The sequence below is a fragment of the Malus domestica genome, chromosome 11 (genome assembly GCF_042453785.1).
Source record: "Malus domestica chromosome 11, GDT2T_hap1".
In the NCBI taxonomy this organism is placed as follows: Eukaryota; Viridiplantae; Streptophyta; class Magnoliopsida; order Rosales; family Rosaceae; genus Malus; species Malus domestica.
This window is the reverse complement of record NC_091671.1, coordinates 9,266,426-9,285,539: the sequence shown is the minus strand read 5'-3', so window position 1 is coordinate 9,285,539 and position 19,114 is coordinate 9,266,426. Positions and strand designations below refer to the sequence as shown.

Genomic DNA, 19,114 nt, shown 5'->3' with positions numbered 1-19,114 from the left:
TTATCATTTACTTGGACTTTTTCCTTCTCCCGTTTGAATTTTCAAGAACCAGAAACTGTGGTGTAAGTTCCTCCTATGATCCTATCCTTCTATAATTGTCTTCTCATGCAACAAATGGAACTCACCACTTTCACAACTCAACAGCCATCTCTCTATTTCTTTCTGCTTCTCTCTCTACTTATATAGTTAACCAGATCAGAAATGGGGGTTTTGGTTGTGAAATTGATCTTCATATACTTGCTTTGCAATGCAGTGTTCGTTTGCTGTTGGAGCTCCCTACAATCGGGACTCGGAGGGAATGCGACGGATAAGCTGGCGTTGTTTGCCATCAAAGCTCAAATAAAGCAAGATCTCCATAATTACAACGTGATGAGCTCCTGGAACGAATCCACGCACTTTTGCATGTGGCATGGTGTGACGTACGGTCGACATCGCCAAAGGGTCACTAACCTGGACCTGCAATCTCAAAATCTGGTAGGAAAACTATCCCCAAACATAGGAAATCTAAGTTTTCTAAGGGAGCTGTGGCTCCAAAACAACAGCTTCAGTCATGAAATTCCTCCACAAATTGGGAATTTGCGTAGATTGCATGTATTGCGATTAGACGTTAACTCGTTTAGTGGCAGTATTCCTCACAATATATCATATTGCTTCAACCTTATCCATGTGAATTTCTCTCGCAACAAGTTGGTGGGTAAAATTCCTTCAAAAATTGGATTGTTGTCGAAGCTGCAAAATTTTTCATTAAGCGTTAATAATATAACGGGACAGGTCCCTCCTTCTTTAGGGAACCTTTCGTCTCTATGGGGACTAGATATTGCTAGTAATAACTTGATGGGAAACATCCCCAGTTCTCTTGGCCAATTGAAAAAATTAACCTTCTTGGGATTGGGCGAAAATCAGTTGTCTGGTAGCATCCCTTCCTCCATTTATAACCTCTCTTCTCTTGTTGCATTTTCCATTGCATTAAACCAAATTCAAGGGAGTATTCCATCAGATATTGGCAAAAGTCTTCCTAATCTCGAATACTTCAGCGTCAACTCAAACCAACTCACTGGGTCCATACCTCCCTCAATATCCAATGTCACAGGTGTTTGGTTCTTTGATGTTGGGAGTAACAACCTAATCGGACGGGTACCGAATCTCCAAAAGCTTCACAACCTCGTGCATTTCAGCATTCAACTTAATAACATTGGAAGCGGTAAAGATGGTGACTTACGTTTTCTCTCGGACTTAACCAATGCCACCCAGTTACTAAGGTTGATTATTAACACCAACAATTTTGGAGGGACATTGCCCATGTCAATATCCAATCTCTCAACCAAACTTGAAATGTTTTGGGTTGACGGCAACCAAATATATGGAAGCATCCCATCTGGGATAGGGAATCTGGTGAGCATGGAATCATTGTATTTGGGGAATAATAGCTTCACAGGTAACTTCCCCTCTGACATGGGTAAGCTGTCAAACATTGGAATATTAGATATTTCCAATACCACATTATCAGGAAATATCCCGTTTTCCTTAAGAAATATGACCATGTTATTTCATCTTGCGTTGGATGGAAATTATCTTGAGGGTAGCATTCCTTCAGGTCTTGGGGAATGCCATGGGCTGCAATCGTTGAATCTTTCTTATAACCTTCTTAATGGCACAATACCCAAACAAGTTTTTAGACTCCCCTCCTTATCGATTTCTTTGGGCTTGTCTAATAACCTCTTCACAGGTTCCCTTTCCCCGGAGGTTGGGAATTTCCATAGTCTAAGTGAACTGGACGTTTCTGATAACATGTTATCTGGAGAACTCCCCAGTAGCCTTGGTGGCTGTGAGAGTTTAGAAGTCCTGCATTTGCAAGGAAACTTCTTCAACGGGTCCATTCCTTTGTCTATGAGTTCAGTGAGAGGGATTCGAGATCTAGACCTTTCTCGCAATAATTTTTCGGGCCAAATTCCAAAATTTTTAGAAGACTTTAGAATCCTGAATAATCTGAACTTATCATTCAATCAATTTTGGGGTGTGGTACCAACTGGAGGTGTTTTCAAAAATGCGAGTGCTATTTCAGTTGTTGGCAACACTAATCTGTGCAGCCATGTTGCTAATTTAAAGCTTCCCAAGTGCAAGTCTAAAGAGACCAAGAAACGAAGATTGTCTCGTAGCTTGAAACTAATACTCCCTTTAGTATTTGGACTTGCTCTTCTAGGAATAGCCATGGTGTTCTCCTATTTCTTTCTTTGTTCGTCAAGGAAGAAAAGGAAAGATATTCCATTGAGCACTTTGGGGAACATTATTTTGCAAGTGTCATATTCTACTCTACTCAAAGCTACTGACGGGTTCTCAAAGGCTAATTTAATTGGTGCTGGTAGTTTTGGGTCTGTGTACAAAGGAGTTCTTGATGAGGATGATAAAGCTCAACTTGTTGCCGTGAAAGTGTTTAACTTGTTCGCCATGGAGCTTCGAGGAGTTTCATAGCCGAATGTGAAGCTTTGAGAAATATTAGGCACCGAAATCTCGTCAAGATTATAACCGTGTGTTCAAGTGTTGATTTTTATGGTAATGATTTCAAGGCTCTAGTTTATGAGTTCATGGACAACGGGAGCTTAGAGGAGTGGCTGCATCCACCTACTGGAACTGAAAAGTTAAGAGATCATGTACCCAAGAAGTTAAGTCTTCTTCAAAGGCTAGAAATTGCCATTGGTGTTGCTTGTGCACTGGATTATCTTCATAATCATTGTGAAATGCCAATAGTTCATTGTGATCTCAAGCCAAGCAACGTTCTCTTGGACAAGGAATTGACTGGCCATGTTTCTGACTTTGGATTAGCAAGGTTTCTCTCACAAGTAACGAGTAATGTTTCAGCAATTCAGAGTCAGACAAGTTCCGTTGGAATAAGAGGAACCGTTGGTTATGCAGCTCCAAGTATTTATGTTCGATATATACTTCATTATATTTCCTTTTTTTTTGGATATTTAATTTACAAAATTCAAACTGAACTATTTATACACAAATGTGATGTTTGAATTGTAGAGTATGGCATGGGGAGTGAGGTGTCAACGAATGGTGATGTCTACAGCTTTGGCATTCTCTTGTTGGAGATGTTTACAGGGAAGGGACCCACAGACAACATGTTTGGTGATAGCTTGAACCTTCATAATTTTGTCAAGATGGCTCTCCCCGGGTGAGTTACTAAGATTGCAGACGCACCACTTCTTCAAGGAGGCACGAACAAGAATCCCAATCAATGCAGTGCGAGAATTCATAAAGTTGAGGTGTGCTTAAGTTCAATATTTAGAATTGGAATTGCTTGTTCTGCTGAATCCGCAACAGATCGACTAAATAATATCAATGATGCTGCATCTGAACTTCATTCCATTAGGAATACTTTTCTTGGATAGAAACTCTTTTTTATGTGCTTTTGTGATAGAAAAATTACATGTACTGCCTGTGAAGTCTAGCTTTTATGTTACCACTGTAGATGTGGAAGTTTGCAATGTAAATAATCACCAATGAGGTTCATTGTGTGAAGAGTGTACGACTACTTCTTGTACTTGGTATTTTTGTGTAATATTCACATTGATTAAAGTCTAGTTCAAGCCATGAAATTGTTGAATATTCACATTGACAGATTCCAAATTTTTTAAAGATTCGTAACCTCAAGACCCTCAACATTCAATAAAATCATCTTGGAAGCTGTAAAGATGGTGAGTTGAGTTTCCTATCAAACTTGACCACCATCAGTGTAAGGTGTTGTCGAAAACTAAAGTGCTATTTCAATTGTTGACAACACTAGATTCTGCAAGGGAATTCCTAATCTCAAGCTGCCCAATCGCAAGTCTAAAGAGCTCCAAGAAAAGAAGATTAGCTTATAGCTTGAAATTAATAATCCCTTTAGTAATCGGACTTGCTCTACTTGCAAGTGTCATGTGCTACCTTCTCAAAAGCCACTGATCGGTTTTCTTCAGCTAATTTGATTGGTGTTGGCAATTTTGAGTTTGTATACAAAAGGGTTCTTTATAATTTATACTGACAATAGAGCTTGGTTTGTACTTGTAGAGATGAAGGTGTTTAAAATGTTTAAGTTACGGAGCATCAAAGAGTTTCATAGCCGAATATGAGGCTTTGAGAAAATTCGGTATGGGAATCGGTCTCAGATTTACATAATCCCAAACCGAACCGAAATAAAAAATATATATATATATTATTAAATTGTAAATATATATTTGGAATTGTAATGGCCGTCCTATTTGGTTGGGATTTAATCTCAACCGTTGAATCCAAATAAACCCTAACTCAGATTCAAAGACTCAATTACTCTCTCTCAGTCTCTCTCAGTCTCTCTCGACACCTTTAAGCACAAATCGCTGCAGAAGCAAGAGGAAACCTGTGTCAGGCGATGTGCTGAGAAGTTCCTAAAGCATTCCATGCGTGTTGGCATTAGGCTTGCAGAGCACAACCAGGGAGCTGCAACACAAGATTAGTCATCAAATCAGCAAGATTACGCCCGGTCATGCCCGTCTTACCCTGTTGTTTCCTTGCTTTCTTAGAGAATCTCCCCCACTTTCTTGCATAAAAAGGACAAATGGTAGTTGTACCCATTTTTCATGATTTCACTTTTCTTACTAATCCAAGCAGCATAGCAATCCTTGAATTCCTCAATGTGATCAATAAATTGCTTTGTTCTGATGAATGGGGCATAGCTTTACTTAATTTTGTGCCTTCCAATTCAAAGAAAAATGTATGATTCGGAGCGGAAATTCCCGGAGATATGTTAATCTCGACGCTCTTCAATTAAAGCGATCTGCTCAGGTCATATGAAGTATGAACTAACACACGCATAAGGTGATGAATGCCAGACGAGCGTTGCGTGCTTGGATTTTACAGCTCTACATGTAACGATACAAAATATCTTCATTAAATTCCAAAGCGACGTTACGAAACTAATTTTTCGAGAGCTGCTATAAGAGTTTGAGACGACAATTTTGAAGTGCCAAAAACAACTCCCAACGCTGTACAAACCACAAGATTGTCGGAAACAATTTGACAAGAAATAAAATAGAGAACCTTCCAAACTAAATACACAATCATAGAATAAACACATCCAAACCATCACAAATGATAAGCAATACACGTTGACGGTATGCAATGTAAATTCTTAACAGAAGAGGCACAAGATTAAATAAATACACATTACCAGAGAAATTCAAACTTCTGAATCAGCAGAATGATACTTTCATCTCACAAAGCAGAAGATCCAAACGCAACAGAAGCTTGCCCAAGCAAATTAACAGAAGCAATACAAAGGTTGCAAAAGCATATCATTGCAAACTACATACGATATTCAGTGACTTGCTGGTGTACACAGTTCGAATCCATTCCTCAAAAGATTTACTCATCATCCTTGTGATGGCGTTTCCAGCTCTTCTTCTCAGATCGCTTCCTGCCCCTACCTACCCGTGAATCATCATCAGAATCAGATGGTGTTGCTGCCTTCCTGCTCCTCCGACGGTGTTTACGAGAATCATCAGACGAATCAGATTCAGAATCATCTGAATGCCAATGACTTCTCCTCCTCTTCTCCTTCCTACTATTCCTATGCCGCCGCCGACGCTCACCATCCTCATCTGAGGACTCATCCCTCTTCCTCCGCTTCTCCTTCCTTTTCTCTTCCTACCTTCATCTGACTCATCTGAATCATCATCATATTTCCTCTTGCTGCTCCTCCTCTTCTTCGACCTTCCTCTATTCTTCCTCTTCCCAGAATCTGAATCTGACTCATCATCGTCTGTGTCATCATTCTTCTTTTTCGACTTCTTTTTACTAACCTTTATCCCATTTTTTTGAGCAATGATCCTCTCAATCTCTGAATCATAATCCAAATCCTCACTCTCACTGTCTTCATCCTCATCCACACTCTCCTCACTCTCATCCGCATTTTTCCCACTCGTCCTACCGATTTTCCTCTTCAACCTAGCCAACTCTGATGCAACATCACCCAGAATCCCTTCCGGCTCTCTCTCTCTTTATCTTCCTTAACACTCAGAAAGTTCCTGCACTGAAACTTGAGGTTCCCAACATGGCTGCACCTGCTGCACGACCCACGAGTCTCACCAGCGCTGGACCCAGTTATACGGGCAAGAGCAAGGAGGCCCGGAAGCTCACATATACATTCTCACCATCCGGTTCAGCATTCGGCACATTGGGCTGCGCAGAGCTCTTGGTATCATCTTTGTTGGGTGCATAGGGGTCATACCCAATTGCAGTCTGCCATATACCGTGGGTTTGAAGGGCGGCACTACTATGTACCCGCTTGTTCGCGGGCATGCGAACCCTTCCCGCTGTGGCAGGCATCTTGAAATTCGAAGATCAAACCCTAAAGACACAAACTAAATCAGAATTCTCAAAAACTACAACACCCACAAAAGGAAAAAAAAAACAAAAATTACTTGAATCTAATCTAATTTGCGATCAATACGAAACCCTAAGTGCTAGTAAACCCAAAAGGGGTTCGATAACTCTACAATTTGAAATTCAAATTCTAGGGTTTTTACAACTCCTAATAAAATGTCTAATTACAATCAGCGAGCAGAAATTAATGCAATAAAGTCGACCTGCGATTACAAAAAACGACAACAATTTCGAGCTTTTTCGAAACAGAGAATCGAAAATTGTCCGTGCGATGGGATTTAAATTCTAGGGTTTGTTCTACGTTGCAATTGACAGAAATCAAAGGAGAGCGAAAGTTGAGACGGAAAGATTGAATCTTTACCTTTGAATCGGACAGGAGAGGCGAAACGAAACGAAACTTGTCGAAAAGCAAAAGGATATCGTGATCGGGGACGGTTGAACCCGACTGAGTATATCAAATATATATTTTTTTATTTCCATTTTATTGGCCGACATCAATTTGCCAGTCGTCTTTTGTTTGTATGCTATGAAACGTTGCGTTTTGTGGCAAGGCATAGTATGATGCAGAATTGGGCCTGTTGTTTTGATTGGATTTAGAGCTCGATTTTCTAGCAGTGCTGTCACAAGGTTTTTGCAGAACCAGGATCCTCTCCTGAGCAGTTCTTTAGGGATCCTAAGGATCTCGCAATCATGTCCGTTCATCGTATATCGTGCGATCAGAAATTGTTTAAAATTTAAATTTTAAAATTCAAATATGAATAGTACCTAACAAAAACTGACCTCACGATATAAAATGAACGGACAAGATTACGAGATCCCTACGATCCCTAGGGAACTGCTCAGGAGAGGATCCTGGTTCGTTTTTGTAACTCAGGGCAGAGAATTAAATTTAGAACTCGAGGTTCCGCGTTTGATTCATATTCTTAATCTCACATGTACAAAATTAGGAAAGGAATCCGGAATCTTTTTCGGATTCCTTTCAACCTAATTCATCAAGTTTGAGATACAGACGGTTAAAATTTGATTCAACGGTTACAGTTATTATAACTTTTAAAGGGACCCTGTTTGTAGCCGTTGGATCAAATTTCAACGGTCTGGATCACGGACTTGGTAGATTAGGTGGAAAGGGATCCGTCCATAGAATTATAGTAAATATTACCTGTTACGGTTAACTGATATTCTTTTTTACTTGTAAGTGAGAAATTTTAGATTCAATCAAATAGCTGTTTCCAACTAATACATTGTGAAACTTAATTCACTTATTCGCCCTTTAGAATATCTAATGTTTTGTTGACATGTTGCACAATAGTTACCAAAAGATAACGTTTTCTTTATTTTTGTTCTAAAAAAAAACTCTTTTAATTTACACATTTGTTCTTGAAACTGTCAATTTCTCATTACCTTATGCTAAAACATTTTCTTTCAATTTCAATCGTACTAAAAAATGCACATTAGCACTTTTTTACAAACCTTCCAAACGTATGCTTTTCATTTTACTATATAAATCATCTCTAGCAACAAGTGTAATATCTGAATTTAAGCCACTAACTTAATCGTCAACATATCTAGCAAACTCTGAACTAACGTCCTGGCTTATGAACTTTGTTCATTGCATTTTTGTAAGGGTGAACCAAATAATCGACATAGTGATACATTCTTGCTACCTTAGTTTGTCAAACGTCCACACAATGTACAATGAAACCCCCAACTTTAAAGCTTTACCCTTTTTATCATTTTCTTGCCTCTTACTTTAGCCTCCCATTTGAAAGCCTCATAACTTGAAATCCTCTTGCAGATGAGTAGCTACTAGCTACCCATGTTAGCCGTGGCTCCTCCTCCGCTTCCTCCTCCTCCTCTTCTTCCTCCTCTTCCTCCTCCTCCTCCTTCTCTTCCTCCTCCTCCTCCTCCGCCATCACCAATAGCATCAGGATCAGTACAAATAATTTTGCGAGTAATCTTGCCCTTAACCATCATCTATATATTTCTACTGTACTGCTGCAAAAGGCAAAATAACCCAACTGATGAACAAACCCAAGATCTTGAAGCACAAACACCGGAACAAACCTCGACGGTTTTCACATACACAAGAAAGAGTTGCCGAAGAAGTGAAAGTTGTACCTGTAGTCAATTTGCTTCGACGAGTTTAAGGATGGGGACGTATGCCGGCTGACAACGTGTAATCACATGTATCACCAGAAATGCATCGAGAAATGGTTGCCAAAGAATAGGCACAAGGACCGGCCCAGGCCCAGCGCCACAGGGGCAGCTGTCTAGGGTCCCAAATTGAAGGGGAACCAAAAACCCAAATAACTATGCATATATATATATATATATATATAATAAAAAATAAAAAAAAACGTCCAAAGCCCAAATAAGGGCTGGAGGGCAAGAGCCCATTGCCCAATAAAGTTTTAAAAAGGGCCCATGTTTTGGGACCATTCGGTCCAAGTTTTGGGATTTGGGACCACTCGGTCCAGCCTCCAAGTTTTGGGAATTACAGCTAAAAAATAAAAAAACAAACATTAGACTATTAGAGGGAGTCAGGGACCACTCGGTCCCCATTTTACAACCCTTTCCCGATTTCCCATAACCTTACAACCCTAATTCCCACCCGGACCACCCCCCTTTGTTCCCCACTTCCTCCCTGCCGTTCCTCAGTTCCTGATTCCCTTTTCAAAAGTTCAACAGCAAGATCATTCACTCACCACCAACCCTTTTGAATTTTGAGGTAAATTAATTTTTTAAATTTGAATTATCAATTCATAATTTAATATAAAATTTTGCAAGTGATATAGAATTATATGATAATTGATGTATAGAATTGTTGTTGATGAATTGAATTCTTGACTAATTTAATTATTTGATTTCATTTCAAACCCAATTTTTAGGTTCAATTTTTATAATATGTTAGACTTTGTGTTAGTGTTTTTATAATATATAATATGTGTTGGAATGATAATTTTCATAGTATATTTTTGTTATATCATGTGTAGGTAATTTTTGCAAACAAATTATTGAAGCCATATCTTTTAGGAAACAACTCTCTGGTAATATGAAAAGGATAACGAAATTGCCGAAAGTTTAAGAGGATCTCTTAATAAATTTTTCTCTACAAAGAATGAGTCAGTTGAAAATTTGAGAGAAAATGATGTTGGTGAAAAGTCACAAAATGTTGTTGGAGAGTCTCATGATCATGAAAATGGACGTGAGGGCCTAGCCCCCCCTCCAGCTTCGACTGGGTTCCAGCCCTCGTTAATATTTTTTTTAACATATGTTTCCGTATTAAAAAAAGGCACATTTTGAGCTTTTGACTTGGGCACCCAAAAACTCAGGACCGGCCCCGATAGGCACTGTCCCCTTTGTCGTGCTTCTGTTCGTGGTGTGCGTACGCGGAATTGTGGCTAGTCATATCCAAAGAATCAAAGAGACACACAACAAAGTATGGTATTAGTTTCGTAGTTTCTTAAAGGGTTTTGTGCAATGTTAATTATCTTAATTGATTTTCTAAATTTTGTTAATTACATTAATATTACATTTTTGTTTTGATAAGTCAAATTACAGTTGTGTTATTGTTGAAAGATATAAAACCATCTCTCTCTCTTTCTCTCTCTCTCTCTCTCTCTCTCTCTCTCCCCGTGGTATGGGCGGCTTCTCTGTCTTTTGCCACCACTTTCACCACCACCAACGGCGACATGTTTACCATCACGACATAGTCCTTCATTATCAACGGCACCATGATACATACTATTCATTGGGGCAAGGTTTTGTAGAATCCATCGTTGCATGTGATTCTATTAGTCAGTCTAGTCATCAGCATGAATGTGTTTAATTCTAATGAACGTCTGACAAATCTTCCCTGACATCGAATTCCGTGAACCAACAACGAAAAGTTAACGTCGAACAAGAAGACCATCACGACGATTGTCTTATGGTGGAATGTACATGCATCGAGTGGAGAAAGAAATAGGAATTTGCATAGACGAGTGTATGATTTGCATGGTGGAATTTAAGGAAGGAGAAAGTGCAGATTTCTTGCCAATTTTACGTTTTGTTAAATATATATATGTTTGCTTTTGTGATTTATTTTTTGGGGTTTCTCCATTTTAATCCTTGATAAAGATTGAAATTCAATTAAAAGCTTATGTTAGATTATATATTCATTATAGTCCTTTGACTAAATTTCCATGTCAGCATAAATATTAAAATTTATATTTTCTTGTTTTTAAATATTTAATGCGTTTTTTTGGTTCCTATAATGCCCCTATTAAATATTTGATTTTAATTTGCTCCATATTTTTTGGCATTGATTATTGTCTAACTTTCTAAAATGATAAACATAATTCAAAAAAATATTAGTGATACATTACAAGTATTAACAAATACCTAATTCAAATTATTCATTATCACCATTCAAAGCATAGAGGAAATATAAATAACCAAATCATATATTTTACATAATCGAATGCACTTAAACCATGCCCTAATGTGCTTAAATCATATAACCTAGTCGAATGCACATAAATCATAGTACCAAGTCAAATGCACCTAAACCATGGTACTTATATGAATGCACCTAAACCACGGTACCTATATGAATGCACCTAAATCATGATACCTATATGAATGCACCTAAATCATAGTACCTATATGAATGCACCTTAATCATTTCGGTACTATCAATTAGGTCTTATCCATTCGGTATGGTCAGTTAGGTACTATATAGTGTATGTCCAATTAATTTGGTACGGTCAATTAAGTTATGATTTCACATTCTATTTTCTCAATTTGTATTTTTCTTTCATTTATTTTTAGATTCACCGTCAATTTGGCATCTAAAAGCCCCCTTTTTCTTCTTTCTTCCGAATACAACGAGATTTTTGGTTTGTAAGTTTTATGGCTTTTTTTGTTTGATCATGGTTTTTGAGTTTTCTGGGTTCTTTGATTGGAATAATTGTAAACATCGAAATTTCGGTAAATAAATTTCTGGGTTCCTTGAAGATCCGCTCAAATCCACTTTCAAAGATCAAGCCCACGGCCCTTAAAGAACGTTCATCCAAGATCAAGCATCGACGGCCCTTGGATCAATCACACATCCACAAATACACACTTTACGGAGATCGAATCAGAGGATCAAATTTGAGAGAGATTGTAACCTAAAACCATCAAAATACAAATATTTGTTTGTGCACGTCGTTCTTGTCTCTTTCGTTTCGGGAATTTTCCGTGTTCACAATAACACATGGAGATTTATGTTATAACAAACATGTTAATTATGGATCTAGTTAATTAAGCATTCTTGAAAAATTAATTATATATTTGTTTCTCTAATTGGTTTTAAGAGAGTAATAAGGGTAAATAGGGAAACTAAAAATGCAATAAATTTATTAAAAAATGATTAAATGTGACATGGAGTACTATAATCTGACATGGAGGACTATTTTTAGTTTTTAATCTTACATACGGTATTATTGAAAAAGCAATCTTATTTAGGGATTCAAATGAAGTTTTCTATTATTTTTTTTCCGATAGCGGTTTTATTACAATCTTAAGAAAAAAGAACAAATTGGCCAATGTAATAGCCATCATATTGGCAATCACGAGCTGATGATCCAGTGGTGAAGGATGAATTACGAAGCTTCCTTAAAACTAAAAAATGGAGGTCTCGAGTTCGAAACTTGTTACTGTGTGGAAGCCAGACTTGTGGCCAGAGGGAGGCTAAAATGCCTCTGTGAGTCTTTCTGACCCCCGAAAGGGATGGATAACCGTGGCTTGCCACCAGTTGTCCCCCTTTTAAAAAGAAAAAAAAAATAGATACCATATTGGCAGATCTAGCATGACAAGCACAAGAACACACTCCAAAGTCAAATGAAATCCAATTCCGTCAATTAAAAATTTATCACTCTATAACCCGTCATATGAGAGACTTTGCACTCAATATTGCCATCATAATTGGTAAGAAAATTGCTGTTCAAAAAAAAAAAAATTGGTAAGAAAACACTCTTTGCATACAAACAATGCCAATTCCTTATTAAAACTTTAAGGGTGCGTTTGTTGCGCCGGACTGTCTCGGACTGGACTAGCTGCCGAGACTAAGCTGGACTGGCTTAGACTGGACTAAGCTGGACTAACTTAGTGAAGCGTTTGGTGCAGTCTCGGACTAAGAAGCAGGATAAGAAAAACAGTACTGTTCACCAGATTTGTGTTTGCTTAGACTAGGACTACAAATTTTTGTCATTGTGTAATAGAGTAATGCTACAAATCTCATGATATGGGTTAATTGGAGCATATTTTTGCCATGTATATTATGAATCTTAAAAAAAATTGACAATTGTTTTGTTTCTATTACCTGCTAATAGAATTGGGTTTAATTTGCAAATGTAGCTTGAAGAGTTAAGACTGAAAATGCTCCTAACAATTTCTTTCCATGTCCTTCTTGCTCATTAAGCATAATTCTATGCTCATTCACATTATGCACAACCAGTGGCGGAGCCAGGAATCTTACCACAAGGGGTCGTAGTGTAAAAGTCCAGAAAAAAAATTTAGGATGGAAATGTTAAAGTTAATGCTTTACTTAAACTGATTATGTGTAAAAGGGCTGACTGTTGCCTTTATCAGTCGACCCATTCTATTTATCAGTCGACCCATTCTATTTATCAGTCGACCCAATTACTTCAGTCGGCTTATGTATTGAACTAGGGCTGACTGTTGCCTTTATCAGTCGACCCATTCTATTTATCAATCGACCCATTCTATTTATCAGTCGACCCAATTACTTCAGTCGGCTTATGTATTGAACTAATTCTGTGTAAAAGGGCTGACTGTTGCCTTTATCAGTCGACCCATTCTATTTATCAGTCGACCCATTCTATTTATCAGTCGACCCATTTTATTTATCAGTCGACCTAGAGTAAATTCAATCGATCTAAAGTAACTCCTAAATACATGCAGAATCATTTTGTTACTCAATGCATAATCAGTTTGTTACTTCATGCAGAATCAGTTTGTTACTCAATGCAGAATCAATTTGTTACTTCATGCAGAATCAGTTTGTTACTCAATGCAAAATCAGTTTGTTACTATTATATACTATATCAAATTTTATTAAAAAAAAGTATATAAAATATTTGATTTGGGACAAGGGCATTTTAGTAATCATACTGGTTTATATTCCGATTCTGCTGAATTAGTAAACAACTTTATGGAATTGTATTCCGATTCCAGACAGTTTTAGTAAACAATTTCAACAAGAATCTGATTCTGATTCCACCTCATTTCAATTCCTCCTCAATCAAATTCCTCCTCAATCCGATTCCTCTCAATTTGATTACGGATTAGTAAACGCGCCATAATAGTGGCCAATACATGCAACTTCAACAAATACAAGTACATAAGATCTCCATAATTTAGAAAATCCTAGTTAACATTAGTTAACATTAGCCAAAATATATCTCTATAATTTACAAAATGGCTAGTTAACATAAGCCAAAATACTAGTGCAAAGCTAAGTTATAAGTCATAACATAAGATTGTATGATTAATAAAATACATCCATGTTAACGTTAATAAAATACATCCATGTTAACATTAGCCAAAATCCTCATCCGCTTGCGTTGTCGCTTAAAAGCCTTTGGACGAACACTTTCTTGAGTTCCGGTTTGATTGCCCTGAACACTCCCACATTTTTTGGTTTATCCAAAATAAGAGACAATGCATCAATTTGATCCATAGGAGAGAGACTCATTTCTTCAAGTTCATTAGCTATGTCAGTATGATCTGCAGTACCTTGAACTAAAGTACAAAACATTCACATTGTAATATCATGGTTATAAACCAAGTACAAAGCACAGACACTCACACTCACTGCACACACACACACACACTGCATACACACACACACACACTGCACACACACACACACTGCATACACACTGCACACACACTCACACTCACTGCACACACACACACACTGCATACACACACTCACTGCACACACACACACACACACATTGCACACACACACTGCACACACTCACACTCACTGCACACACACACACACTGCACACACACACACTGCACACATACTGCATACACACACACTGAATGTACGACATTCAAGATTCCCCAAGTTTAACACAACAACAACTCCCGTCTCACAAAATTCAGGAATGCTAATGAGTCTTATTTCCATGTATACCAACAAAAGTCCCTGTTACATACATAGAAGGTGAAAGCACATGGCCAGAAAACTTAACACTTCCACTGGACATCATAATTAAGCTTTAGACAAAAGAAGTAAGCATGAAACAAGGCAACTATATCAAAAGAAGTAAACTCAGAGAAATAAACAAAGATGCAAAACTTCATGTTGTCCTAGTCTTAAGTATATTGCTTTATGTGAAAATATGTAACCGAAACTCCATCAATAGAATCAGCAGGGGTCTCAACAATAGCACAATATTTTTAGAGCAAAGGCTTTGGATTCATTTAGTTGTAAACTTATTCAATAGAATCTATTCCTTTTTAATTTGCATATTTATAATTCCTTTCTATTTCCTAACAAGATCAAAAGGCACAAACAAAAGCTTACCCTATGCGAACACAAGAGTACCGATCATTGGCTTGTTCTAGGTCACTTCACAACAAGTCAACACTGAGATTGTCCAATATAGGGAAAGTTTCTAAATAGTTGTTAACCTTTATTGTATTTATCTTTTATATGTCGACCTTTCTAGTATGTCTAATAACAAGAAACAATTAACCTTAGGAAGTCAAGAGACGAAATGCTCAAAAGCGCTGTTTCCTCTTTAAATCAAATTCGAATCAAACTGTTTAAAAGAAAATGAGATCAACCGTTAACATTGAATCATTTTCACTAAGTTGGTTTTAAGTAAGCATCTGAAGAATGCATATACTTAAAGACAGAAATCTGAGTTCAAATGCCTAGAGGTGTTGAAAACCAAGATCAGACATGAATGGCCAACCATTTCACACCCACTCACTCATCTCACACTCACTCACGAATTTTAGACACATAACGAAACAAGACAAGAGCTCCAACCTCAACATAGCATACCAATTCCTACTTACATTACCAATAAGGAAGCCTCTACATGCATGGTACCAGTAAAAAATGGACCGCCAATCCAACACAATAAAATAACAAAATGAGGTGTGAACGAACAAGTAAAAGCCACAAGTGTTAGATACAATACATAGTCACAATCACAACTAGACTATTTCTAACAAGTTACAGAGGAAAATTTCCTCTTTCACAATCAAAGCTCAAAAAGGCGCTACACCTAGAAATGATGATTCTACTTAATAGAAAACTATAATCATGTTGTAACTAGTGGCTGCATCCCTGAGGATCTGGCAAACCTAGTAACACCACCACTTTGAAGAAATTAGATAACGAAATACCTCATAGAAGTAAATCCTCACCACCAAATATATATATATATATATATAGTTGTGTTCGTTGAGAGAACAAGCATCGGTAAGGACCTACACGATACTTGGTACTTCTCTTGTGCCACAAGTACATACTATATGGTGAAAGGAAGGGATGCTGATACTGTGCTCAAAACCATAAAATTGAAGAAAAAAAACTAAAATTATCCACAAAAATTGACAATCTTTCTAATCAAAATTCAAAATTATTTCTGAACAACAAGGATAACACCATTTTCTCGCAAACATCAACCGAACAACTAAGTTAACCCTGTGACCCTATGGGACCAGATGAAACTAATGCAATGGCAATGGTAAAAGCATCATATTGTATCACGATTATACAAAGCTACAACAAAACTGCAATCCCAGTGGACATTAAAAATGACTGATGCACTCACAGCTATCAACTACTATATCATCTCAAACTAGACTGTCCAAATAGGCAAGGGGGCTAGAGAATTCACTTAATATATGGAAAATAATGGTAGATCAAAAGATCGAACATTGAAATCATAACTGATTTTGATTTCTTCAAATTATAAGAAGGTATATCATAAATAAAAGGATTATACGAGGAATCAATCAGAACCCATTAATAATGTCATAGATTTTGAACCCAAAACAACAAAATCGATCAGAACCCAATAATAATTTCACAATCTACAAAACAAAATCATAGAAATAGGTCGTCGGATTTGGAATTTACCAGATGAGGACGAGCAGGACGAGGGAGTAGGACGAGCGAGGAGGATTAGCGAGGAGGAGGACCGACGAGAAAGACGACCAAGAATGAGGAACGAGCAACGCTCTCAAAGAAGGGCTTAGCAATCCCGTGAGAATTGGGGTTCTCGCTAAGAACTTTTAGCGAAGGGGTTAGTCGGAGCGAGTACCGGCTAATCCCATTAAACTTAATTCCCGTGCGAAACAAACACTGGACTATAGTCCAGTCCAGTCCAGTGAAACTTAGTGAGCCCAAACAAACACACCCTAAAAGATACAAATAGTGACCAATACAATATAAACTCTGCGCAGAAAACGACAAACGAATTGCTCAAATCCAATGAAATCATAATTACTGATGTAGTTTTACATGAACAATTGGTTCCTTACCATACTAGTTAGTACGCAAATTAATATGTTATCACTAATTTATAAAGGGGTGCAAAAGAGGAAAAAGAATATACATAAAAAATTTCCCATCACATATATGTTGTCCTTACGTAATTCGGATATTGTTAATATGTTGACTTACTCCACATTCAAACCTCCAACGGTGAAGTTAGTGGCTTCAACATCCTACATTATAAACTTTCCCTTTTTTCTTTCAATTCTTTTCCTTATTCGTTTAGGATTTATGATTTCCCAAAGTACGTACTATATACTTTGTTTCGATCCTTATCCTTGTACGCAAAACAGCAACGACTTCTAACTTGAAAGGTACACAAACCAACCACACTCCTTCACTCACTTAACCCCGTCATGGTATCGGCAGCTCCAACTCTTCCTCCTTCTCCATCTCCTTTACCGCCCGAGAATTTTGTTTAATTATGTTACTTCTTTGTCCACAATTTCCTTTTATTATTGTGGACAAATTACGTCTTATTTTGTCTAAGGAAAAATAGAATTTTTACGTGGAAAATATGTGATTATTTGTATATAGAGATATATCTATACACACACTTGATATGTAAACATGTTAGCTTGATATGTTTACTGTTCAAGTCAGATTTTTTCTTAATGCATTTCGTTTATATGACCAATAAGAAAATAGGGAGACAATGCATACATATGGTTTAGTCCCTATAACAACTTAAATATTTAAACTAAATACAATTGTCTAATATGTATTGTATTAAAACAACATAAGAGGTTTTTCAATGTGACTGTCACACTATCACATGATGTCAATGTAAGGTAAAAGCAATTTAAAATTTCAGGGATTTAGTATAATTCACTCCTACCTTAAAGCATCTTTAACGGGAACCCTAAATAGTCTCTACAACAGTATAATTCCTAAATATAGGGACAAAAAAGGCTTCAACAGTAATTCACCGAAAAAAAGAGAGGCTTCAACAGTATAGTCCCTAAATAATGGGCAAAATAGAAATTTTCAAAGTACCTCAATATATAGGAACTCACTGAATAGAGATCTTCAAATGTGATGATCGTATACTTCAGTGACTTTGACTCTTCCTCCTCCTACAACCGCTTGTATACTATCGTAAATACATACGTACCTCCACCATGGTATCACGGCTTGTGACTCTTCCTCTTTCACCACCGCCTTCATTGACACCGACAAGAAGTTAATAACGAATACGAGGCAGTTAGGGTTATTACAATATGAAATGTAATACTAATAGTCATCTCCATCATATTTTCTAATCATCGTGATCAGGCCATTACTAATTCAGCTGTTGACTAATCTTATCTCTCATACTTAACTGCGTAGCGGTAGCGAAGTCAGAAATTGTCAGAAAATGGGCGAAATTTAAAAAGGGTAAAAGGTCTGAAAAATATAGACAATCAAATCCGTTTAGATAATAAACAATATTAATGTCGTTCATAAAATTTCTTTCTATTTTTTTTAAACAATTTTATCTACACTAAGAGCACTTCTAGTGTTGGAAGGCTCTCCAGGGCAACTGCTTATTAAATCTCCTCCAATGAATAGTAACTGTCTTCAATGAATAGTAATTATCTTTTGCATCTCTACTCCGAAATTGAATAGTCATGGCAATAGGCAATAAAATATTAGTATTTTTTATTTTATAAAATAATAAAAAATAATTTTATTTGTAATTTCAGATAGGATTTTTAATCGGTCTCGTTGTGCCACGTGTCATTAAATAAGAAATTATAACCCAAAGTATTGAAGAAAAATAAAATTATGGTGTAAGGTGGAAGATAATGATAAGATATTTATAGAAAAATTATCAGCTCCGTCAGGTGCTCGAGGTGGAGAGGATGGGGATAGTGGACGAGATCAGCGCGATATTGGAGGAGTTCGAGGCCTGATAAAAAAAAACATTAAAACAAGCGTCTAACGTCAGATCCACCTCATGCTCTCGGGCCGGCGAGAATCGACGGACCTGGCGCTCGGGGCTGCTCGGGCTCCCTTGCCAGCCAACGCTGGACTTCCTCCCTCGGGCAATCAAGCCCTGTTCCGAAGTCTGTCCCTCGAGCAAGAGCTCCCGTTGGAGCTGCTCTAAGGGGAGGGGATGGCTTTAGACTCACAATGAGCAGCAATAATTTCTTT

General features: G+C 37.3%; 2 protein-coding genes and 1 pseudogene across 2 annotated transcripts; 2 read left to right on the top strand and 1 right to left on the bottom strand.

Moving 5' to 3' along the window:
* Window positions 1–70: 70 nt before the first annotated feature.
* Window positions 71–3,582, top strand: LOC114819499 (LRR receptor-like serine/threonine-protein kinase EFR). The gene is made up of 2 exons (XM_029088405.2): window positions 71–2,916; window positions 3,025–3,582. Exon 1 carries the CDS (start codon window positions 202–204, stop codon window positions 2,467–2,469), a length of 2,268 nt encoding a protein of 755 aa, XP_028944238.2. The 5' UTR covers window positions 71–201; the 3' UTR covers window positions 2,470–2,916; window positions 3,025–3,582.
* LOC139189419 (probable LRR receptor-like serine/threonine-protein kinase At3g47570) lies at window positions 2,583–3,392 on the top strand. The gene is made up of 3 exons (XM_070808369.1): window positions 2,583–2,916; window positions 3,025–3,175; window positions 3,290–3,392. The coding sequence occupies exons 1-3, from the start codon at window positions 2,583–2,585 to the stop codon at window positions 3,390–3,392; spliced, it is 588 nt and encodes a 195-aa protein (XP_070664470.1).
* A 1,521-nt stretch (window positions 3,583–5,103) lies between the features above and the next one.
* Window positions 5,104–6,894, bottom strand: LOC114819503 (CAX-interacting protein 4-like; annotated as a pseudogene).
* Between the last annotated feature and the right edge of the window lie 12,220 nt (window positions 6,895–19,114).

Coding starts and splice junctions, on each gene's coding strand:
- LOC114819499 (XM_029088405.2), top strand. CDS start 202: ATGGGGGTTTTGGTTGTGAAATTGATCTTCATATACTTGCTTTGCAAT.
- LOC139189419 (XM_070808369.1), top strand. CDS start 2,583: ATGGACAACGGGAGCTTAGAGGAGTGGCTGCATCCACCTACTGGAACT. Junction 2,917..3,024: donor CGTTGGTTATGCAGCTCCAA/GTATTTATGTTC, acceptor TTTGAATTGTAG/AGTATGGCATGGGGAGTGAG. Junction 3,176..3,289: donor GTCAAGATGGCTCTCCCCGG/GTGAGTTACTAA, acceptor TTCAATATTTAG/AATTGGAATTGCTTGTTCTG.